Source organism: Gallus gallus, chromosome Z (genome assembly GCF_016699485.2).
Source record: "Gallus gallus isolate bGalGal1 chromosome Z, bGalGal1.mat.broiler.GRCg7b, whole genome shotgun sequence".
NCBI lineage: Eukaryota > Metazoa > Chordata > Aves > Galliformes > Phasianidae > Gallus > Gallus gallus.
Window position 1 is genome coordinate 37,767,796 of NC_052572.1, and position 25,649 is coordinate 37,793,444.

Here is a 25,649-nt window from a genome sequence, read left to right on the forward strand (position 1 = left end):
GCCCCATGATCTTCCCAGGTACAGAGGTGAGGCTCACCGGTCTGTAGTTTCCTGGGTCTTCCTTTCTCCCTTTCTTGAAAATGGGAGTGATGTTTCCATTTTTCAAGTCACTGGGGACTTTACCTGATAGCCATGTATTTTCAAATATGAAGGAGAGCAGCTCAGCAGCCACAACAGCCAGTTCCTTCAGGGCCCTGGGATGCATGTCATTGGGCCCCATGGACTTGTATACATTCAGTCTCGTTGGGTAGGCTCAGAGTTGCTCTTCTCTTACAATGGGAGGGATTTTGCTCCTCCAGCCCTCACCTTAAGGTTCAGGGATGTGAGGCTCGGAGATGTGAGAGACACAAGAAACCTGGCTGCCAGTGAAGACTGAGGTGAAGAACTTGCGTAGTACCTTAGCCTTCTCTATGTCTGTTGTAGCCAATTTTCCCTTCTCATTTATCAGAGGGGGTGTGCTCTCTTTGGCCTTTCTCTTCTGACCAGTGTAACTGTGAAATTCTTTCTTGTTATTTTACACATCCCTCACCAAATGCAGTTCCATCTGCACCTTGATTTTCTGAATTGCATCTCTGCATGTCTGTACAGTATTCCTCTATTCTTCCCAGGCTACACATGCTTGTCTCCACTGCTTGTACATGTCCTTCTTATCTGTCAGTTTGACAAGCAGGTCCTTGGCCAGCCATTCAGGTTTCCTGTCTCCTCTTCTTGTTTTCCTGTACTGGGGGGCAAAGAGCTGTTGTGCACTCAGAAAGGCATCCTTAAAGAACAGCTACTTCTATTCCACTCTGATTGGAATTTAGCATTAAGCACAGTGCATACCTAATTGAAATTGCAGTCAGAATTCAAAACAGATAGGTAATATTTTTTTAAATTAGAGCTTGGTGAGGATTCAGAGTTATAAAATATTTCTTTCTTCAAACTGTTGCCACACTGCAAAAGCAATCATACATTACTACAAGTGGAGTATGCAGAATGGGTTACAGGTAAAGAGCTATCCATGGTATGCCTGCATATCACTGTATTACCACTACTCTGTGAAAACACAACCCTGGAATCTTTACAACTGTCAGTGTCTTCCTTGTATGAAGCAACAAATGTACCTTTTTCACCAAAAGTGTTGTCCCAGACTGTTTTTGTTTGGTCCAATGGACTGCTTTTGCTGCAAAGCGTATCTAAACATGAAAGTCTAGATCTGCTTTCTTGTATGTATATGCTGTGCTTTATTTCTGCTTTATATGTGCTTACAGTAGAAAGCTTTCAGCTGCTACGTATTTTTAGAAGCTTGTAATTTTTCCATTTCATTTCTCATTACACAGAAATGATAGGGCTTACTGCGGAGGATTTTAGGTAAAAGAAGATACATCAAGCACTTGATATACATACAGCTGCTATGTATCTGTCAGTCTGGGTCATAGAATAATAGAATCAGAATATTTTGGGTTGGAAGGAATCTTAAAAACCACTTAGTTCCAACCCTCTTGCCATGAAGAGGATTGCCATCCACTAGATTAATTTGTTCCATCCAACCTGGCCTTGAACAGCTCCAGGGATGGGGTATCCAGCTTCTCTGGGCAATATGTTCTAGGGCCTCACCACCCTGAGTAAAAGATTTCTTCCTAATTTCTAACCTAAACATAGCCACTTTCAGTTTAAAGTGATTACCCCCTTGTCCACTCCAGGAAAAGAGTTCCTTTCCAGCATTCCTGTAGGCCCTATTAAAGTACTGGAAGGCTGCAATGAGATCTCCTCAGAATCTTCTTGTCTCCAGGCTGAATAACCCCAACTCTGTAAGCATGTCTTCACAGAAGACGTGCTCAGCCCTTTGAACATCTCTGTGGTCCTAAGCTCACTTGAACATGTCTGGGTCCTTATGCTGCAGGCCTCAGAGCTGAAAACAGTACTCCAGATGGGATCTCAGAAGGATGAAAACCATGAATTAGATTGAATAGTGGCTGATACAGTGGCTGATTACAGTGAGATAAAGTATACCCTCAGCAAGTTTGCAGACAACACCAAGCTGAGTGATACATTTGTCGCTCTAGAGGGAAGGGGTGCCATCCAGAGGGACCTGAACAGGCGGGAGAGGTGGGCCCATGCCAACCTCATGAAGTTCATTGAGGCCAAAGGCCAGGCCCTGCACCTGGGTCAGAGCAATCCCAAACACAGATACAGGTTGGCTGGTGAATGGCTTGAGAGCAGAGTGAAGGATTTAGGAGTTTCAGTTAATGAAAGATTCAACATGAGCCAGCAGTATGCACTTGCAATCCAGAAGGCCAGTCACATCCTGGGTTGCATCCACAGAAGCATAACCTGGCTGTTGAGAGAGGCGATTCTGCCCCTCTACTCTGCTCTTGTGAGACCCCACCTGGAGTACTGTGTCCTGTTCTGGGGCCCCCAACACAAGAAGGACATAGAATTGTTGGAGCAGGTCCAAAGGAGGGCCACGAAGATGATCAGAGAGCTGGAACACCTCCCCTACCAGGACAGGCTGAGAAAATTGGGGCTATTCAGCCTAGAGAAGAGAAGGCTCTGAGGGGACATTGTAGCAGCCTTGTAGCACCTGAAGAGGGTCTACAGGAAAGCTGGGGAGGGACTGTATATACGGGCATGTAAGGACAAGACAACAGAGAACGGCTGTTAAGTGGGAGAGGGCAGATTTAAACTAGATATCAGGAAGAAATTCTTTACTGTGAGGGTGGTGACACACTGGAACAGGTTGCCCACAGAGGTTGTGGATGCCCCCTCCCTGGAGGCATTCAAGACCAGGCTGGGTGGGGTGTTGAGCAACCTGGTCTAGAGGGAGGTACCTCTGGCTATAATGGGGGGATGGAACTAGGTGATCTTAAAGGTCCCTTCCAACCCAAACCATTCTATGATTCTATGATTCTATGATTCTGTGATAACATATCATCATACAAAATCTTGTGAAGTAGAAAATGTGGAACAGAACATGGAGTATCTAAGTGCATAATGTATGTGTAACACAAAAGGCTCACAACTACAAATGTAAGGTGATAAATAATGTAGGCATTAGTGTTACTTTGTTTTAGCCATGGCAGTCTTGGAACGTGGGTAGTCCTGAAAAAGTGTCTGCTATCTCATATTTACGTCTTGTTTTTCATAGTTACACCAAATTGTACAGGGTCTGGATGGGACAGAGTTAATTTTCTCTACAACAACCCGTATTGTATTGTGCTTTAGATCTGTGACCAAAGTGGTGCTGATAACTCACCTGTGTTTCAGTTGTTGCTGAGCACTGCCTGTTCAGTGTCAATATTTTCCCTGTTTATGACAGCTCTTTGAGCAAGGAGCTGGGAGATGGCAGTCAGGATCACTGACCCAGATGACCAAAATGGTTGGTCCATGACATATAATATTGTGCTCAGCAATAAAATGGGTGGAAGGGGAGTATTTTTGCAAACTATCTGCTGCTCAGACTTTGACTGGACGTCTATCTGCACGTGGGATGTGATGAGCGATTTTGTTTTTATCACTTTTTTTCTCCCTCTCTATTAAGCCATCTTTATTTCAACTCAAAAGTTTTCATGCTTTGGCCCTTCTGTTTCTCTTCTGCATCCCAGTGTGGAGGAATAAGGAAGGAACCACAAGAAGGGCTTAGCTGCCTGTTGGGTCAACCCAATGTGCAGATGTTTTAACAGAAGATGTTTTTACCTGTACCCCTACATGCCTTGTTCTACCTAGAAAGGATTTTAAAAATTGAGACTTACAAAATAACAGAACGTTCTCCCTTAGAAGTAGCAAGTAACCTCCCTAATGAGCACAAAAATTTCCTTAGAGGTCCCTCAGTATCTCTTTCCTATATCTTTCTTTGCACATACACACATGCATATGTAACTGTGTGAAATGCAGATAATTTAGGGAAAAAAACAAACACTGCAACAATGAAAAAACAGTGTATACCACCACAGAATGATCAGAATGCTATGTTCCGAGGTTTCCTTATGCATCATTTGGTTGCAGTGTAAATTCTTTTAAATTACAGGGTGGATTTCTGCTCAGTACGGAGATGAAGCAAAATATTCCTGCCTCTCACTGGCGTTACAGTTTGCTACGTTATGCAGAAAGACTGAGATATTCCCCGCTTTTAATTTTGCATTATTTACAGATGCAGTGTTTTGCTTAGAGAAAGCTAAGAAAATGATATCAAATTTACATTTCATTCTAAAAATTATCATTATTAAGCTGTGGCTCTTCTAGTAGAGGTGTTTCATATAGTCTCATACTGGCAAACCAAACTCTAATCCAAACCATTCTGTGATTCTATTATTCTGTGATACAAGTGGATTTTCCGAAAATACTCGTTGTGTCAGTATTCCAGTTCTTACTCTAAAGCATTTAAAAACCATTGAAAATTGTAAATATTATAAATATGGAATTGCCAACTTTACATAGCCATATAACCAGAAAAACTAGTAGCAAGTTCATTAATGAAGCTTACTAAATAAACCCACAGTTTAGGTTAGGAAGCAATCATAAGGCATACAAAGAGTTTCTAATTTGTGTAAAGGAATATTGGGAGTTACACTGACTTCCTTTGCAATCTGAGGTCTTGGGAATAATGCAAATTAGGATTGATTCTAGACTAAAAAAACACTAACAGAACCTTACACTATGCTCATTAGCCATGTGGTTGCATGATAAAAATAAGGAATTGTTTAGAAATTTCATCTGTTAAATATATTTATGCTAATTTGAATTGTTTGATTCTTGTAATTAACATATTTTTTTAAATCTTAAAGGAATCCGGTAGCAAAAATTTTTACTTGTTTGTTTAACCATGTTTAATTTAAAACCTTTCCACTTAAATCAGTGCATCTTTTTAGTAAAATATGTATTGATGAAGCAGTGATAACAACATCTAGAAACATATCTAGTGGTTTTCCAAAGTTTCCTATTGAGACACATTTATTTCTAGACACTTTTTATGATGACATATGGATGTTTTCAATTCTGCTTGTTTGCTAGATTATGTAGGGATTTTTGCACTTGTAATTACATGCCTGTGTATTATGTTGGCTTTGAAAATTCCAAGATTATCATCATGTTGTGAGTTACTATTATTATTATTTATTTATTTATTTATTTATGCATGGATCTCAAAGTCTTTTGCACAGAGATAAAAGTGGAAAGAGAGAGTGCCTGTGAAGCACCTGCTAAGGTTATTTTTTGGTCACCTATTTACTTTAATTACCCAGTTAGTGTTTCTTTGACTTAAGCTGGCATTTACAGGCTTAAACTTGAATAAAACATTGTTTTAGAGGACAGTGCATTGTCTGTGGAATGAGAATATAAACTGTTAGAGATTTTATTTCCTCTGCAGCTTTCTTGTTCAGGATTTATCTTATTTCTGTAGGCGGTATTGCTCACTCCCTAGGTATTCTTCTATACAGCTAACCTCAAGGATTCATTATCCTACAGGTTCTCTGAGAGGCAGTTTGATATAGACAGAGGAGGCACGAAGCCCATGTGTTCCATGTATCCACACCCTCAGCTTTCTAGCACCTCCATATCCACCATCTAAATGCTCCATCTCAGAATTAGAGTCACACTGATATGAAAGTAACATGTCCAATGCTTTGCACTTCAAATACATTTTATAAGTTTCCAAATCATAAGGCTGTAGCAACAACTGAAGCAAGGGACAAATAATCCTTCATAGCCATGCGTGTATCCAGCATGCCTGTGTTTAGATAGTGAAGGTTCAAGAGTGCAATTCCTCAACAGAGTAATAATGTTAAAGCAGGTAATTTGGTGGCAAACAATAGGCACTGAAGTAGTGGCTGGATATTAGCACTTTTCCAAGAAAGAAAATCATCATCAATTTCATTTGATATGTTGCTTGCATTATCCATATGATGAAGCTGAAATGAAAAATGAGATGTATCTCTAGAAGCTGCTATCAGCTGCTCCTTCGTAGATTGCCTAATGTGTGTGCCAGCCCTGCTCAGCCTCAGATAGAAAACATGGAGAGGCAGCCACAGGCCTGCATGTATTCCTGCTTCTTTCAAAAGAAACAGTGTTTCTTCTGTATGGAGGGAAAGTGGTCTTCCACCAGAGATACCTGAAACCTTGAAGGATCCTATGTAAATTATTTACTGTTGTCATCTGCTGACAGTATTGATATCTGTGAGTGGTACTGTATCTGAACCAAGAAGGAGATGATACTGGGAGTGGCTTAGGAAAAATTTCTTCCCCAAAAAGGTGGTCAGATGCTGGAATGGCCTGCCCAGGGATGTGGTGGAGTCACCATCCCTGGAGGTGTTCAAGAAATGTTTAGATGTTGTACTAAGAGAAATGGTTTAGTGAGAAAATACTGGTAGCAGGTGGACAGTTGGGCTAGGTGATCTTGGAGATCTTTTCCAATCTTGATGACTTTATGATTCCTTAATTCTATTCTGTATTTTTAGCAAAGTCACAAAGATTCCTTTCTTTATGCAAGAGTAGAATGTTACCTAACCATAACTAAAAGCCAAGGTTATTGGGATGATGCAGAGTTTAAGCTGTATGATTTAGTTCATAATCTGTTCTGTTCCCTGACACTGTTTCAGACTTGGGGGGACCAGCTTAATTACTATATTGAACCAGTAAGTTCAAGTTTTAAAAAATAACTACATTTGCCATTTTTGCAAGGTGATTATGAGAGTTCTTACTCTACAAATATGTCTGATTTTGCATATCTTTTTTCCTCATTTAGATTTATAATACTGTTGTTCCTATGCCATTTTTGTTTGCCAAGTTCCATATGTATGAGATTTGAATTTGGGCTTTCATTTATTCTCTTCCCTGTATGTCTTGAGTGAGCAGATGAAACTACCATGTCTCAATTTAAGGATGGGAGCAGTATAGACAGATATGTAGTTCTTCCTAAGTGCATACACCCCTCTGTTCCTTGGGATGCACACAAAGAGGGCTCAACCAACCTCAAATGCTTAAAAAGAGTGGAAAAATTGCATGGGGAACATCCTCCTCATTCTGTGACTTTCCATCACTCATACAGTATCTTCAACAACTTGAGTTAGGTGAAAAAAGGATTATTTTGGTTATGTGTCAGGGGAACCTGGAAGTCAAAGCAGCCTCATAATTATTCTGTTTCAAAGGCAAACATAATTGTGCTTTTGATAAGATACAGCAAGCTTCTTCTAAGATTGTGTTCACTGCAATGCTGTTCTAAGGAAGTTTTAATTCCAGTGCACAATAACTGAAGTGCACTGTTCATACTTGTGATTTGGTTTTCCTGACTTTAGAAGCATACTGTACAATAATATGACAGGCTGTGTAAAAAAAACAAAACAAAACAAAACAAAAACTCACCTGTTTTGCTCTTTGATGTCTTTTGAGCTATTTTATTTCTATCCACCAACACCTTTTTCCCTGCAGAAAGCTACCTGAATTAAAATTTTAACTCTGGGTTAGAATATCATCTGTAAATGTATGTGTGTGTGTATATATATGTGTGTGTGTATTAATATATATAGAATGCTACATAAAACTACATACATAGCTAAATAGATTAGTTGCTGATTTTGTTTGCCTATTTCTCACTCCATGTCATGCTACAATAGTTCCCTCAGTCCTGTTATTCATTGTTTGTTTTCTCTTTGGTAGAAAATACAGGAAAAGACCAATTTGTTTTAAACATTGTGATTAATTTACACACTCACATAAACAAACTGCCAAATGGTAATTAATATTGTGGAACCACATTCCTTTGCTGCGTTTGCATAGAACTTCATACTTGTGACAAATTAGCTGCCTGCTACTAATAGAAAACGAATTTAGAAGGAATGGCAGGGCAGGATCACTATTACCCATACTGTTAAGTTTGAAATGTCTGGGATTTGAAGTGTTCCATGTGGTTGTTTTAATGCTGTCATTGTTGATTTATTTGTGAGGAATAGATGAGTTGTTTTCAAGTTATTCTTTAAGTAACTTCCCATAATCGTGCAAAAAGTCATTAGCCTTGGGGAACCTGACTCAAGCCAGCTTCCAGTCCTGTGCTGTAACCACATTACAACACTACTTGATGCTCACAAACAGAATCCTGTCTGTGCTATGTAACACCCAAGTCTTTGGCATTTCTCCTGATATCTCACATTGAAGATTTGTGTAACTTGTTTTTCACATTTACTCTGTCATTTCTTTCTCCGCTGTTGATTTCCAGATATCTCCCCTTCATGAAATAGCTTTATTCTTATTATTTTTCAGTAGTAGCAGATTGTGTCTTGAAGGTAACAGATTTTTTCCTTTTCCTATACTTTCAACTTCTGTGAATTCCTTTATATGCCTTTTTTCAGACATTGTGGGAACAACGTCCTAACCTAGTGCCAGTTTAGAAAGTATTTTTCATCCTCCAGATTAAAGGCCATTTATATGTGAACAGATCTAAGACATAATTTCTTCTGAATTACATAAGGCATTATTCAAGAATGCAATAACGTTCATTTCTGACAAAATGCATTTCTGATTATTGCTGTTAAAGTACATATTTTCCCCAGCAGTTATTACGTTGAAGTGTCTAAGATATCACAGTTACCTACTTACAAACATATTCCAGTATAAGAGAGATATTTGAGCACACTTCAAATTTCAGCTGTGGGAGAGTTTTTCAAAAAATAAATGACAATTGATTTATTTTATTCCACATAAGAATAGCTGGCTAAAATTCCATTCTTCTTCCACACAGAGATTTGAAAAACTATTTATTTTAACATTTGTTATTCACTGTCAGTGATGCAAATGTAACTGTAGATGTTTGGATTTCAGAATGATATAGGTCAACCATACTTGGATAATGGAAACAGTGTTGGTGGTTATGTAGTTCATACTGACATGCAGTGGTGGCTACAATTTTCAGTCCATATTACCACGTGTAAACTAGTTTTCATGTTTATCCCCTGACTAATGGCAGCAGTATCTCTCTATGGCAACAGAATCAGAACTTTGCTGATCAAAATTTTGGATTTGGATAAAGCAGAACCTATGAAGTTCATTTAAATCTGTAATTTTAATTTTCTGTAAAATATATTCAATGTGAAGTTTGTAATTTTGTTAGGCAGAAGAGAAGATTACTGACTAGTTATTGGTTCATGGAAATCCAGATTAGTTCACACTACGTGTTTCATCACTGGGATTCTATGGTAATTTATAATAAACAGCTTTTTATATAAATGCAGTGTTTTTATGGATAGCTTAATGTGTTTATTATGTGGTTTTGTTGAGGAAGAAGGCTGTATTATCAAAAATAAAGGAGCAGCTGTTCAAGCATAGCCTATTAAAATGAACATAACTTTATGTAAACTTTTAGACTACCCTATCTTTTTACAGTTATTTGATATCCACTTACAATATGTGCAGCACAGAATTTTCAAAGGATGTGAAGTTTTCTGCCAGTATTTCCCCTGATGAAAACAAACAAACAAGCCTCTGTTTTCTTTATCTTTTACACAAGCTCATTTCTGTGCTGAGTATCTCTTAGAAAACCTCAGTAAATTACTGGTACGACCAGAGACATTTGTGATGGGCTTGCATTGAAATACTCTGAAACTCTTTTTCCTTTACTTCCTAGTCTGAAAAGACTCCGTGGTGACAGGTTGAAGTGGGTTGGACTGTAATGTTTGTGTCATGAAAAGCTGTAGGGCTTTAAATCCTCCAGTCTCCTGAGCTTTTTGTGTTCTGAAATACTTGGTGAGTTCCAAAGAATAAAATACTGCAAAGAGATGTGTGTTCAGAGTGTTTGCCGGGCTCAATGAGTAGTTGTCAGAAATGGAGACTCTGAGATGCAGAGCCAATTTACGTGGAAAGGGGTTTTCAAAATACTGACAGCTTTCTTCCTTAACTGAATATTTCCTACTCTAAACATTCAGAGCCAAGCTGTGAATCAATTAACTTTTATCTTACCTGGTGCCTTATACCTTCCTCTTGTTCTCAAAGTCAATGACATATGTTTAAATTGTATGTTGCTGGGATGGAGAGTGATAGTTAACCATGGAACATGCACATTTCCATCCCTTTCCATCCCTAGCCTGAAATATTGACCTGTTCAGGTTCTAGAGAAAATCTAGTAAAATCTATTACTGAAAAAAAGTCATGTTGTATAACAGAACAGGGTGCAGCTCTTACATTTCTCTTGCTTATCTTATTCTCAGGGAGCCGCCAAAAGATCCTTTACTATCCAGGTGCTCAAGCGCTGTTCATGCACACCAAAAGTGGCACACAGCTATTCACAGAGGCATATTTTTTTGACAGTTTGTTTGTTTCAATTTATCCCTCTAATAGCAGAGGCATCATAAGGCAGAGAATTCATCTTTACTAAGGTCTTCTGATGCAGGTCTTTGACAACTTACTGGCTTGTTGTTAGTGACAGACTGATGAACTTTATACAGAGAGATGAAAATCAATCTGAATTGCATTTTCTTTGTTGCTTGTGTGTGTGTGTGTGTGTATTCTATCACATAGACAAAAATGAAAATAAATAAATTTTTGAAAAAGGTTTGCCTTGTTGTCTGAATGGAAAAATTAGCTGAAGTAGTTAAACATAATCCGAATAATATGAGAAATTATGGTAGAAAGTGTTAGCCAATTCCATAAGTGTCTAAGTACAACTATTTTGAAGATAATGGATGTGATATCTTTCTTTTACCTGATAGCCTCTTGAGCCCAAAGCTTTGAGTATCACTTTGAATGGCAATTTTTTTAATGTGTCTTTCCTTATGAATCGTAACAAAAGATAGCTTTTCTTCTTTCCATTCCTTTTCTTTCTTTCAGACATCAGGTAGACGACCCATTTGTAGATGGCCAGAATGTCTCATCGCCAAACATCCTTTCATGTTTCTGTTCTGTAATACTGCATCACACTGACATGAACACAAAGGACAAGTGCTAAACCTTTTAGCTGAGTGTCTCTTCAAAGTGCTATTTAGTAGCCTGGGAACTAATTTCCCACCAGTATATGCTGGCAAGGGATCCAGTGAAATGAAGCATTGACCTTTGAAGTTTATCAAGATAGGCCTTTGTAGAAAGGCCGTCATGCTTTGTTCTAGGACTGCACCATCTTTTTTAAACAAGTTGTGTGTCATGCAAGCATCCTACCAATATAGGACATTGTTGTGTTTTGAAATATATACATTCACAAAAAATGTTAGTTTGAAAGCACCTTACATGATTTACCTCCTGTTAGTGATTAAGTCCTATAATATGCTGTCTCCATAAACTGTGATTTGAAATTTTGGGGATTTCATTTTCCATGAAAGTTCTCATAGCATCTCAAGCATCAGTTTCATCATATTTGTTTATCTTGTTAGTAATCATTGTAGTGATTAACGAGGAACTTTTCTAATTTCACTTGCAGGATTCAGAGTTTGTTCCGAACTGTAGACCTCAGGAAGAACCTAGGACAGAGAAAATGAAAAGCAGTGTAGAAGGAACATAATGTTTTATATGCAAGATTTTATGAAGTCTTTCCTTTCACAACATAATTGAAATATTACTTAAAGGACCCATAAAAGATTACATATTAAAACAAATTGAATTGCATATATGATTAATCCTCGCAGTGGGAAGCTGTTTGTGAGATATGCAGTTTTATACATATGACCTTGAAATGAATAAAACAACTTTTAATTTTGTCATTTCCCATATAAATGTGGAATGCAATTAGCAATAATCTTGGCAGAGAAGCAACGGTCTAACATAAAAACCTGCTAACAAAATAAATTTATAACATTACTGCACTAAAGATGATAAAAAGGATTTCCAGTGGGAGAAGGTTGGTGAAATATTCAGCAAAGTTTATTTAACTTGCATATCACAAAACTGTCCAAAGATCTAATTCTCTCTAGAATAGGCTTTTTTTTTTTTTTTTCTATCTGAAATTCACATTAAATTTCATGCTGTTCTTTCATGTTCTTTAATGAGTACATGTTATCATACCTCCATGCCACTTTTGGCTGTTTCTTACTGATACTAGAAGTACATCTAGCACTGCGGCTACTTTCATTTCAGGTAGAATTTGGGGTACAGTTTCAGGTTGCATTTAATCCCATGTTACTGAAAGTTGGTTCATGATCTGCAACCCCTCACTGCACATCATCTGTTTGCCATATATAAACATTACATTGACCTTGGGGTCTGTTTGGTGATCTGGTGGAACCCTAACCTTTTGATGGTGCTTAGGTGCTGTGAACTCCAGAGAAACTGGAGATGTTTCTTCCATTCTTCTTCAGGCAGCCTGTCTTCCAGGTGTGGATTTTAATGGTTCCTTCTCTCTGCTGAAAAGATCTTGTTCCTTGCCATCTCATGCTCTTTTTAAGCTTTGTACCCAGGAAGGGTTTCTCACCAACACAGCCTCCCTCTGGGAAGCTGCACTTCATCCATATACATTTCACCATGCAAGCAGTGGTTTATTAGTGAAATACATGCACTGGGGTATTACATTCAGGTATACTACATTTTAAAGACTGTAGTAATCTATGCTTTGTGATTTCTGAATGATACACTTTGGGCTTTGGAAAGTAATTCGATAAAAGGTTAAAATATTGCTGTATCAATTTCAACTATTCTAGCTTTTTCCAAATTAAGAAAATTTGGCTGGAAAATTCAGCTTCATATGAAAAATAAATTTAAAATTAAGTCTTGAAAAAATCTCTGATCAAGTTTGGCATGTAAATGATGAACTGTGAACAGATCAGTAGGAATTGATTCAAGAAGCTATACATACAACTGTGAAACCTTAATCCAGTTTTAGAATTCCTCAGCATCCAGGTTATCACTTCAGTTTTGGTAGTAAAGATTACACTTTTTCAGAGAACATATTTCTAACTTACCTGATAAATTTGATTGACTCATTCAAAAGTCTAACAGGTTAGCACCAATCACTTTTATTCCTTGTTTTTTTTCTTTTTTTTTCCTAGTCATGTTGTTGTTCGTGTTTTACATTACATGTTGTTGTAGTGTTTCTCATCAAAGTGTCTCGGAAGGTTAAGGGGAAAAAATTAGACTAATAATATGGAAATAAGGAATGACTCTACCCAAAACAAGTTGTACCAAGAGAAAGCAACTGTGATTCTTGTCTGTAATGTGGGCGTCAGCCTTAGTTCAAAAACACTCGTGTTCTCCAGATGTCTATGTAAGCAGTCTGTCACCCGTCACCAGCGGAAGAGTGTTTGTGTACACAACTGACCTCACCTAAAGTGCTTGCTATGTTGTTATCTACTTTTAGCCTTCAATTTTTAAGTTCTTTCTTTGTGGCTACCCAAGCCCTACATTATCTTTCCATCCTCATCTCATCAATTTCCGATCTCTTTTCCTTTCTGGAATGAAACTCCATAGCTCCTCTCTACAGTAACAATCTGAATTTCCCTGTCTGCTCCTTGTTAGTTATGTCACATTTCTGCAGCATTGCTGCCTAGCTGCACAAGGATGAGGGTAAAATTTACAGATGGAAATCACCCTGGGAAGCTTGTATTGCAGACAAAAATCACAGGAAGTAGGGACTACCATAGTGATCGTATGAATTACAGCTGTAGAGGGCATGGCTCAGGGCTAGGTGAGGCATCCTACTCTGGCCTTGTACTGCACAGAAGGGTTTAAGCAACTACTGGATATTTTGCATTCTCTTTCACCTGCTTCTCAAGATCATAAATTTGCAGCCCAAATCCCAGGCACAGGACATAATGCTGATGTGGAACTATACTCCAGCTGTTTTTTCTAGTCCTGGAAAGACAGCAGGTTTGTAGGGTTAGCCCAAGACATGACTATGACATGCCTATACAGCAGCTTTGATTATACCTGGCTTCCAGCCAGCTGTAGGCACACCTGTGAACAGCAGTATGAGCATTGGCATAGTCTCATCTTCATGGGAAATGTGGCATGTCTTGTGGCTGCCTAGGGTACTCACTGAATGGAGATGTGTATGCTAGCAATGGGAGGATATTATGGGAGAATGCATGACAGCAATTCTGTGCATAACCTAGGAACTGCTTCAAAATAGAGAATTGATGCCCAAGTCTTCTTTCTTTTGCTGGGATCATGTATCATCTTTGTATGCCTTTGTTACATGTGTTCCCAGTAGCTAGGAAGCCAGCCAGGAACAGGTTAAGTTAACTGTGATAATGATGTCAAAATATGTTCAAAGGAATGTTGCAATGTGGTTATAAGTTACTGTGGGGCACTAAATAGTGCAGGACATTGTGGATAGTTGTGCCTTTAGCACCTGAGGATGAGCAAAGCCGATGCCTGTAAATCCCAACAGTCTGTGCTTACTTGAAAAAATGTTTGTCTGACTCTAGGCATGGAACCCGTTGTGCTGGAGAAGTGGCAGCCACTGCAAACAACTCACACTGCACAGTGGGAATCGCCTTTAATGCCAAGATTGGAGGTATGTGAAACAGTCTCCCACCACAGAAAAAGAAACAAAAGAGACATTTGTGCTAAATGCTACATTCTCATCTTTCTCAACAAGAGGAAGAGATTTATACAGGTAATTGCTGTGTTAACTCAGTAGTAGAGTGATGGTTGAAGACCAGTACTGAAGGAGTTTGTCTGTGGTGACACTTCTCCAGTGCTCCTGGGAACACTGCCTCTCGGTAAACACAGTAACATAGAAAGTGAGACATTGCATGAAAACACAAAACCCAGAACAAGAACATTTGTGTTTTCTTAGAGATCCAGAACTGTAGGTAACGAGCTTGGAGAAATCAGAAGTAAATGTAAACATCAGGAATATTGCCGTGCATATTGATCTCAAGAAAAACACTGTGAAAGCTTAAAACTTTGTTGTGTTGTTTGGCTGTGACTGAAGAGGATCTTTTAATACCTGGATGTGATTGGATTATTGCCCAAAGTGTGATAATATTTCTTTGCTCTGTTCAGCCAAGAGGCTCCAGGTGATTTCTATCAGTTCTTAGCCAATAGCAGCTCAAGACTTTTGGCAGTTGGTCTTGGAAATCACTGTAAAGATGTCAACTACATGTCTTCTAGACTGTTGCCTCCCTGTGCCATATTTTAATGCTTCAATTGAAGTTTTACCCTGTTCCATTTTTGATGGAATTATGGGGTAGGTATGTTGGCATTCAGTAAAATACCTGTAGATCAAATTCATTAGCTGTCAGCTTTCTGTTCTAAAATGGAACCTATCTATGAAAACAGAAATACGTTAACACATACATATCATAGGAGATGGTTCAAAAATATGAGCAGCCAGGGCTGGTTCTGTTTCCACAATTAACACTACTATATCTTTTCCCTACTGGATCAGTTCAAGTTTGATCCAAATAAAATGTGAATACAACTATGTTTCAAATTAGCCAAAGCAGAGAGATCGTTCTGTTTTCCTACTAGCATCAAGAGGATAGACAATATCTGATCCATCATAAGGCTAGAGTGATGCAGCAATTTGACTTCAGGCAAAGAGCCTGCCTGCACAAAGTTCCCGTGTCATAATGCTTCAGAATATTTGAGCTGGCCAAGTGAGCTTGTGGCAGATGAACAGATTGTTTCATGTGGGCAGGGCATTTGATCATGTACCAGCAGCTATGAACAAATTTACCGCTTCAAACCAGCAACTGAAGAGAGTTAGTGCAATGATATAAATAAAAGTTGACTTCTGGAATTAAATTTTCATTTTCCAGTCGGAAATTGACATGACGTGTAAAAGCCTAGGCATGTGCTTGGGAAGCTCTTCATTATTAACAGTGGCTTCTTAATAGGTTATTATTTATTCAGCACTAGGAATCTGCAGTAGCAATATTTTTGAAAAAAAAAAAAAAAACCAACAAGAAACAACAGGCATATTAGCAGAATCACAGGTTTTTCTAAATATAATGTGAAAACTGATTCAGATGGACATGGTATGGACACAATTTATGTTAAAAGCAAAGGCAGCGTATGTGTGCCTTTTTCATAATTTGTTTATTTTGTACTAAGAATATAGCAGCTTTCAAGAATTTTCACTGTTCTAGTTTAAGTAAAATAATTATCCTCTCTATTCAGCACAATAATTCTGGTGGTCCATTAGTATCACCATTATTTAAGGAAAGCTGGAAAATACTAGAACAGCAGCATGATCGTGTACCACCTTTTAACGTCATTGGTATTTGACAACAGGACCTCAACAGGCAGTTTGCAGAAAGTCAGAGACCAAAGAGAGCTTGAAGATATTAGAAAGGGGGGTTGTTTTTTTCCCTTCCACTAGGAGCTCATATGTAGGAATTTTGCTGCTGACCTGTATTTGGTATGCCTCCCTCCCTTCACTCAGAAGAGCCATAACCTACACATGTGAATATGCAGCGGTGTGTTCCTTCTGCACAGGCCAGATGGAGTGTAAAAATGTTGAATCATATTATACTGAGCTAGTATTCAGCTCACTTATTTCCCACGGATTTAAAGACCTTCCTTTGGCTATTTTGGAGAAGAAACAAGAGTGAAGGTAAAGCAGTTACACTTCCCTTATAAAAAGGAACACCTGCCAACAGCGGTGTTGAATTTGCTCTGCCAAGATGGGTGTTCTTTTTTTTTAAATCAAAATGGGAGTTGCTATAACTGTACACATCAGGGATAGTAAGGAAACAAAGCAAAAGAAAAAATAAATCCTTCCCATCAATATTACATCAAATACTGTCAGCTGAGCAAATCCAATTAGTGATCATTGCGATGGAAGGTCGTTAACAAGTAGGTCCACCAATAATGCTCACTTTTCTTCTAAATATGTTCGTATTCTAAATTTAAGAGCCTCTAATCACAAGGTCTTCAAAAAGTCCAAGCCTTCTCCTACAATAGTTTGAGTCAGGACTTAATCTGCAGATACAAAAATCTGAGTAAAAATGCAGTCTGGACCTTCATTTCTTTTATAGCTTGTGGGATATTTCTTGTAAAAAAAAATTAAGCAGTATGCCTGTAGTTTGTGCTTAGCTCAGCTACTGGCCCCTTTCATTAAAACACAATGCCATGCAAAAAAGGGGTAGTTTCTTTAATGTGTGACCCTCCATGGAAGTCATATATAGCAAGTTGCCACCTACGGAGTTTGTGAGACTTTTCCTAGGAAAGGATGGTTAGGCTGTTGTTATTGCTGCAGACTGGTTGTGGAAGTTGCAAAGCCTCTGCAGGGATTTGGGTGCTTAGTTACTTGGCTGGGCTGGAGTCCTGACAGGAAAACAGTTACACTGAGTTATGGCACAACAGATGTAGATTGTCTTCAGCTGACGAGGAATTAGTTCAGCTGTTTCTTTAAGCTTAAGTCAGATGCTGATTAAAGACAAACATTTTAAAAGAAAACCTTCTTTCAGCTTAGTTTTGCATGTTTCCTGTGATTTGCTGAAAGTTTGTTCTGACTAAAATGCCATTTACATTTTGGCACTTACTGTAGATATTGGAAAAAGTTTACAGAGCTCCAAAGTCTTAGGTGGAACAGTCTGGAAACACAGTCTGCTAATTGCCTTCTGGACAGCTTTTGTTGTGCTATCACCACATGCCAAATGCAGTTTGGAGGTTCTGTGATCGGCAAAATTAACTCCTCTAGACATTTGGGGAAATAAATAAATAAATAAAAGAAGAGGAGAGAGAAAGAAAGGAGTGTGTTGTTTTGTGCTTTGTTGTTGCTGTTGTATTTCAAATAGCCACTGAGCCATCCTTGATTGAAGTTACACTTGAAGCATGTCTGCCAATTCTAGGCAGAACAGAGCTGCACCTAAGGCATAGCCTTGTGCATCTTGTTTTAGATTTGACCACTTCACCATCAACTAAAAAACCTGGTGTGAATTACTTAAATGCCATGGCAGCATCTGGTGTTATTGTTCACTGGGTAAATGCTGTATGACTTACACAGTCATAGAAATATAAGGGGAAGCTTTATCTTCCTTCTTTCAAATGCAGTGTACCTTTCATTGTCTCTTTATTTTGAATGAAATATATTTCAATGTGCTTGAAAGAAATGAGAACATAGCTTCCAACCATCATTAGTTTTCTAAGATTATGCTTAAGAATTAAAATAAAACCTGAGATTCCCAAAGTTGTTTTAATGGCTTTTTTATAAAATAAAGTTCACAGTGAGATCACTGTTTGGACAAGTTTATTATCTCACAAAACATAGGCAGCTTTTGTGTGAACTTCGAAATATGATCACTTTTCATTTTTGAGTCAATTAGAATGAAGAAAAAAGAGAACCTCTATCGACAAAGCAGCCTCTATACTTTTTTGTTAATTGAAAGTCAAGGTCTTTGGTAAACACTCAAGTTACTGCAGTCTGAACTCATGAGCAAAGTGGAATGTGTCTGTAATTAAAATATGTAAATTTGGCTTATAAATAGGAATGGACTTTTAAAGGGGAATAAGCCTCAAACTGGTTAATTTTGGAAGTGATCATTACTCCCTACAGGTACATGCTAATTATGATGTAATACCTAACATCCCTTTGATCAAACATCACACTAACTGTATGAAGGTCCTCTTTCCTGTGTAGGTTAAAACTGATACTGGTGGTTTTCTCAGACAGAATTTAACTTCAGTCAAAGTCTTAGTCAAAAGAAAAACCAGAAGGATCTTTTCAGTTTCCAAATTTAAACTTAACTTACTTAGCCTAGCGATCTTAAAGTATCATGATACCATTCACTTCAGAAGTGCTGGCACATTGACTTGTCAAAGCCCGTGCAAAAAGATTTTTTTAGGATAAAAATTTGAGACTGTACTGTACAAAAGCTTCCATGAAATACATGTGAGGATTTCTCTGTATTCTAGTTTCAAGTGGAACAATGTGACACATACAGTCTTTGTTAGTGGCTTCCTGTAGTCCCCATGCTGCTACATGGTTATCTGTTTGTACATAAGAGCTTTCCCTTCACCTTATTCTTTGCCATCTGATACAGTGAAGGAATGTTCCCATGCTTACCTGTCAGTGGATATCCTGTTTTTACATTTGTCAGCATACTTAGAACTGTGAATATCTTCAGTTAAGTGCTGCAGTTTCATTGCAATATAAAAGGAGAATGAGAACCATATACTGTCTTCAAATGAAATATACAAACATTTCAATATTCAAGTTATTTTTAATTTGTTTCAGCATAGAAAATTGTTGTTACAGTTCAAAGGTTATACCGTGGCTAAATGACTTGAAGACAGTTTTCAAAACTCAGAGACCATGATACTACATGGTATTTCTTCATATGAAAAGTTTGTTGTTGGAGAAACACAAATCCAAAGAGATTTTGCTTTCCACATTAGAAATCTTAATCCAGTGTCCCACACAGCCATTACCTCTGAAAAAAGAAAGGGAAAAAAGAATCTTTTTGTTTGGTTGTCATATTAATTGTACCTTTCATCCTGAAGGTGTACGGATGCTGGATGGAGATGTCACAGACATGGTAGAAGCAAAGTCTCTGAGCCTTAATCCGCAGCACATCCACATCTACAGTGCTAGCTGGGGGCCTGATGACGATGGCAAAACTGTAGATGGACCTGCTTCTCTAGCACGTCAGGCCTTTGAGAACGGCATCCGAATGGTAGGTTGATATCAAAGTCTATCTCCTGGATATGTTATTATGTGAGGGTGGAAAGGGTATTATGTAAAGTGGAAGGGTACACATGCCTCGTACGTGCAAGTGGTCAGCATGGGGGAAAAGAAAAGAGGATTCTAAAGGACAGAAAAAAAGCTTATTTTACATAAATCTAAAAATACAGTTTCATTGTGTAGTGACCTAACAGTCAGTACTTCCTGACATATCAACTATCTGTATTCATTGTCAACTGAAATACATCATCTTCCTTCTGTGTCCTTCAAAACTACCCTGAGGTAATAATGTAATTCTGCAAGAAAAGAAAAAAGAGAGAGAAACTGAAAAAAGCTATTTTTCACAGCAGTACTAAGTCATCAAGTTTAAACTGCAATTAACATTTAAAGCAAATGCTTTTGTTTTTCCTTCTACCTTTCTTTTGTTGCTTTGTTTTACTTGATTTCTTAATGGAAGTTTGATTGCTTTAACTGGGGGTTGGGAGGCAGAGTTTGTGTCTTGTCTCAGAGAACTTACGCTCATTTTATAACTTACGTATACGTTCCTCTACAAGTTTGTAGTATTACAGTGATACAGCTCTAGGTTTTCAAAATCCCAAACACTTCAGTATCCCTATCCCTAAGTACATAAACCATAAATTTAAGACCTTTTCAAATTTCTGTAGTAAGCTAGCATCAGACAGTTAATTCCTCCAGTGCTCACTATATAGGACTGGATGGAAATTATTTTAAAGCTTTGAACTTGAAGGTCTGAACATTATTTTGAATGTAGCAGTAGACTTGCTAATTCAAAGATAAGTAAATCTGGGATCTGGGAAACACTTGTTTAAAGAGCCTGAAACTGTTGGATCAGGGTGGAACTGGAACATGGTTAATGGAACATGCTAACTCTTTGCAGCAAGGTTGGAAAGTTTAGCTGTTATTTAAGTTTGCAAGAGTTTTCAGCAGGTATGCCCAGTCCCTGCCCTCTCCTGCTCCAAATGTGAATAATACATGCTGAGCTACCTAGCAGGTAAGCTATGAAGAGTAATTACTGAAAAACTAAACTAATGGCAGGGACAGAGTGCTTCCTGTGGTACGCAATATTAAAAATATCTCTCAGAAAGCTCAGTACCATAAATATTAACCATGTAAAAACATACTACCACCTTCCTTTCACTATGTTATATGGTGACCAGTGTGGAGCTGCAGAGTCATGCTTTTACTTGTACTGTATGTGCTGTATAAAGCTTAGTAAAGCAAAATACTCAAGCAAGTCCTTGACTTTGCAAGAAATTTTAGGGAGTTAGCAGTTAAATACATTTAAGGAGACTGTCAAAGTCTGTCCCTAGAGAGCTCTGCTGTATTTCATAATCATTATCAGAACAGTTATTGAAATGCTTTTAGAACAATATAACAAGAATGTGAGAAGTCCAAATACCTCTCCATTACTGCTTCCCACACATCATCAATCCTCCTCTCAGCTGGAATGTCAGTTCTCCCTATCACTCCATTGCGGTTTATTACTGTTTGACAATGACCACTGAGAAGAAAAACAATGAAGTAATGAAGGGAGACTAAAGAAACTGTAGCAGGATGCAGGGGGAAATTGAAGAAATATATTGTTGAATTGCTCGAGCACACTAAGCAAAATAAGTTTTATGACTAAACAGACGTGTTAGTTTAAACATATTTCATGAAGGTAAGAAAACCACGGAAAATTTAACCAAAATTTCTGTACCCAGAATACTCAACCATTTCCTTACTGAAATTTCAACTCCAGATGAATCCAGCATAAGTGAAAACTGTAGATTAATTTATAAAGAACAGGGAACTTGCCTAATAACATTGTTATTTCATTGTTATTACTGTAGCTGTAATCTGAGGGAATACCCAGTGGATCATTTTATTAGCACATTGCCCTATATTTTTTATAGGTACAAGTATATAGTGGAAACATACTATTTCATTTTAAAATTCCTATCATGCAAGGCTTTTCTTTTTTGTTTTGGTTTGCTAGGAAATAGTAGGAGTCTTTTAAAATACAAGTTAAATTATTGTTATTTTTATGGTTTTGCTTCTATTTCTTTTTATTAACTTCTTTTTCTGCCCAAAGTTGCTAATTCGTAGCTGAACAGAAGCATAGACTCATTGAATAGTTTGGGTTGAAAGAGACCTTAAAGTTCATCTAGTTCCAACCCCCACTGCTAATGGACAGGAACACCTCCATGAGACCAAGTTGTCCAAAACCCCATTAAACCTGGCCTTGAACGTCTCCAGGGATTCTCTGGGCAAACTGTTCCACTGCCTTATCACCCTTTAAGTGAAGAATTTCTTCCAACATGGTCTGATATAAACCTACTATTTTTTAGTTTAAAACTATTATCTCTACATTCTCTGACAAAGAGTCCCTCCTCAGCTTTCCCATAGGCCCCTCTCAGGTACTGGAAGGCTGCAATAGCATCTCCCCAGAGCCATCTCTTCTTCTGGCAGAATAACTTGTCAACCTGTTTTCACAGGAGAGATGCTCCAGCCCTCTGATCATCTACCTAGTCCTTTTCTGGAAAAGCTCTGTTAGGTCCATGTCTTGTGCTGGACATAGTTCTCCAAGTGGCGTCTTGAAAGGGCAGAGCAAGGGGCTACTATCACCTCCCTTGCCCAGCTGGCTGCCCCTCTTTTGAGGCAGCCCAGGACATGATTGGTTTTCTGAGCTGTAAGAGCGTACTGCTGGCTCCTGTTCAGTTTTTCATCCTCCAGTACCCCCACGTTCTGCTCCTCAAGGCTGCTGTCTACCCACTGAGCACTCAGCCTGTGTTCATGTCTGTGATTGCCCTGACCCAGGTGCAGCACCTTGCACTTGGCCTTGTTGAACTTCATGAGGTTCACAGGGTCCCATCTTTCAGTCCTGTCAAGATTACTCAGGATGGTGTCCCTTTCCTCCTGTGTGTCAACTCACGACTCAGCTTGTCATCCAGAAGAAGACTTAAGTATTTTCATGATTTTTTTATAGGTCTGTTTGTGAAATTCTTTTCATCTCTTCAAATGAAATAAATGTTATCTTAAAAACATGCACAAAACTCAGATTTTTTTTTTTGGAAATCATAGTGATAAGGAAAACGGAATGCTTAAGATTAATCTTCAATTTTCATTCTTTAAAATTTAATATAGACTGAAAGGTTGTGAATTTCAATTCCTTAATAGGCTCAGTTCTCGCAGCAAAAATAACTTCAGGATGAACCTGTTCCTATTCGCTTCACACAAGTGTGCTTTTCAGTACACTTTCTATATTTTACACAGTCCTAAGATGTGTCATTTTAAAAGAGGAGGCAAATTGGCAGAGAGAGGACAAATTATCCCTTTGCCTGAATATTCCTAAAATCAGATAATTATCCAAGGTAATGACCAGATGCTCTGCCAAACACACATTTCCCTAAACAGTCACAATAAGTGTGTAAATAAAAAGAAGCAGACAGAAATGCATATTACACTGTGTACTGTTCTTGACCTTTCTGCTTTGGCTATATTGAATTGGATAACGGTATTACATGCAGTGTCTATGCTGTAAAGTAACACTTACAGAAAAAATTGTCAGGATCTTTTCTCAGATCTAAACAAAGGTTCAAGACTGATACTATTCATTTACTGTGCAAATGCAAACACAACTGGATATTATTGTAAAAACAGAACAGAAAAGTGAAAGGTCAGGATTTTTTAAAAGAATTTGAAAAGTAAATTATACTTCGTTTGATTAGGAAAATGAAAGGTGATGCTGGATAATAACTTTTTTAGATTAGAATATAATTAAACTGAGTGATTTTTTTTTATTGTACTAAGCAATTAAAAATGAACGGATGCAACAGCCACAGCTTCTTTCTGTTTGCTGAGAGATTGGGATCCTTGAAAAAAATGTACAGTTTGTCTTTAGTGCATGTTATTCCAATTAACAGCTTATGTAAGGTGTTTTAGAACTATTATTATTTTTAAATCTACTGAGATAATATGCTTACTTCTTCCAAATCCTTCACAAAATAATGAAGATAAATGACTGTGCAGTTTTTTCTGTCAAGTTCCACAGGGACAGCACATGCCATAAATTGAAATAGACAAATCTATTTAAAGAAAGGATACAGAGTAGTAACTGAGTTTATGAAATGAAAACCTAAACCACAAATTAAACCACAAATTAAATATACTTTCAAAATTCTTTCTAGAATCCAGGTAAAAGAAGAGGAAGCCAACTTTTAAACCTGTCTTGAGTACCATTATTTTCTGTCATTTTTAGAGTATTTTGTTTAATTATATCAAATTTGCATACATGAGTTCAAAGAGACACCTTGGAGACTTTACTGTCGAACAATTTCTATGCAAATATGAAAGCTCCCTTTGTATTATGCTTCCAGTTGACAAGGTTCTTCTTCTGGAAATTGTGTACTCATAAGGATGGAAATTTCGGGAAGCTTATGTAGTAAATACTGTGCATTAGAAGTTGTACGTAATAACATAATAATTACGAAAACAATTCCATTATAAACATAAAGAGCAGCAGAATGAAGAGCAATACGTCCAAAATAACATATTCAAGAAAAAAGCATGTAGGTAGTGTGTCACATCTCACCCTGTGTTAAGAACAAACAGGCATAGCATGGCAAAACATGATTGTGGCCAAATCGTGTAAAAAGATTTTGCTGGTTCTGGGGCAAAAGGGAGAATACAAAACTTCACTCTTGATTCAAAAAGATGAAAGCAAAGTAACTCTGAATTTTAAGACATCTGCCTGAAAATCACAGTCTATAAGCACAATGCAGGAAGCGCTGCAGAGACACATTCTGATTCATGACTGAAATACAGAATTGGAACTCGTTCATTAATGTTCATATAAAAAAGCCTATGTTCATATAAAAAAGCCTTCTCATTTAGATCAGTCTCAACATCATTGAGAGAGTAATACATTTCAGATATTCTGACTTGTTCTCTTACTGCTGTTTGATGAAGACTTCGTGGTCAACTTTCTGGAAAATGTGATCCTTTTCTTATGTTTATGAGGAACTATTCTCCCAACACCTCACCAACTGTATGCTTATCTTTTTTTTTTTTTTTTTTTTTGGCAGTACTCATAAGGTAGTTCAAATCAGTGGCAGGGCATCCTTAGTACAACCTATGAGGGCGGACAGGAGTGAAATCTACATGGGAAGTTTTGGCTTTCTGCCTGCATCAGCACAGGGGCCTTCATCTTATTGCCATGATACCATTCTGTTTAGCAAGCTGGACACAAGCCAAAATGTTTGATGGACATTAATGATCAGATGCTGTGTGGCTGAACCTCTTGTGAGAACTCGGCTTGATGCCTTCCTTCTCATCATCGGTGCCCCTTCTTATCTCTCTTGCTTCACCAACTTTGGCTGCAGATTGTGTTCAAAGTGTTTTCAGGGAGCAGAAGGCTCTTTTACAATTGCTAAGCAAGCCTCCTACCCTGATGCAAGGGAGAGAAAGTGAAGAAAATGGAACAGAAGGGGAGGCAAAAGAAAAAAAGAGAGAAAAGTTCACATTTTTAGTATTATTGCTGCTACTACTAAATGCTTTTACTCCAAAACTGAAGGAGATTGCTCACAATTTGCAAGTGTACAGGACAAGGTTTGCTGCCTGTGCTGTGCCACGTATATTTTTCTCTTAAATTTAGTTGAAAATCCTATTGGTTTCTCCTGTCTTCACATCTCTGCATCATTCTGAAAAGGATGCATTGTACATGCAAAGAGGAATTATTCCATTCAGATCTGCTAGAACGTTGAACAGTAAAAAATCAAAGATAGTAATTTCTGCAAAGATAATCCCAAGCAAATGTCCTAAAATAATTCCCAAGTGGTTGTCATTTTATACACTAAAATACTATGCTGCATAGAGGCTAATACCGCATTTTTTAAACTATGTATCGTGTTTGGTAACCCTGTATGTCTGTAGTTTATGACTGACTAGTTTGTATTACTTCTCTGAAAGGGTCGTCAGGCACTGGAATGAGCTGCCCAGAGAGGTGGTGGAGTCACCGAGCCTGGTGGTGTTCAAAGAGCGTTTGGATGTTGTGTTGAGGGACATGGTTTAGCGAGAACCATTGGTGAAGGGCGAATGGTTGGACTGCACGATCCTGTGGGTCTTTTCC

General features: G+C 37.9%; 1 protein-coding gene across 4 annotated transcripts in view; it reads left to right on the forward strand.

The window, feature by feature from the left end:
- PCSK5 (proprotein convertase subtilisin/kexin type 5) overlaps positions 1-25,649 on the forward strand; it is a 262,061-nt gene that overhangs the window by 87,902 nt on the left and 148,510 nt on the right. For all 4 annotated transcript variants that reach the window (XM_015280354.4, XM_424841.8, XM_040655981.2 and 1 more), the window contains exons 6-7: positions 14,310-14,398; positions 19,339-19,511. In XM_015280354.4, the coding sequence (XP_015135840.2) occupies positions 14,310-14,398; positions 19,339-19,511 (262 nt within the window). The remainder of the gene's footprint in view (positions 1-14,309; positions 14,399-19,338; positions 19,512-25,649) is intronic.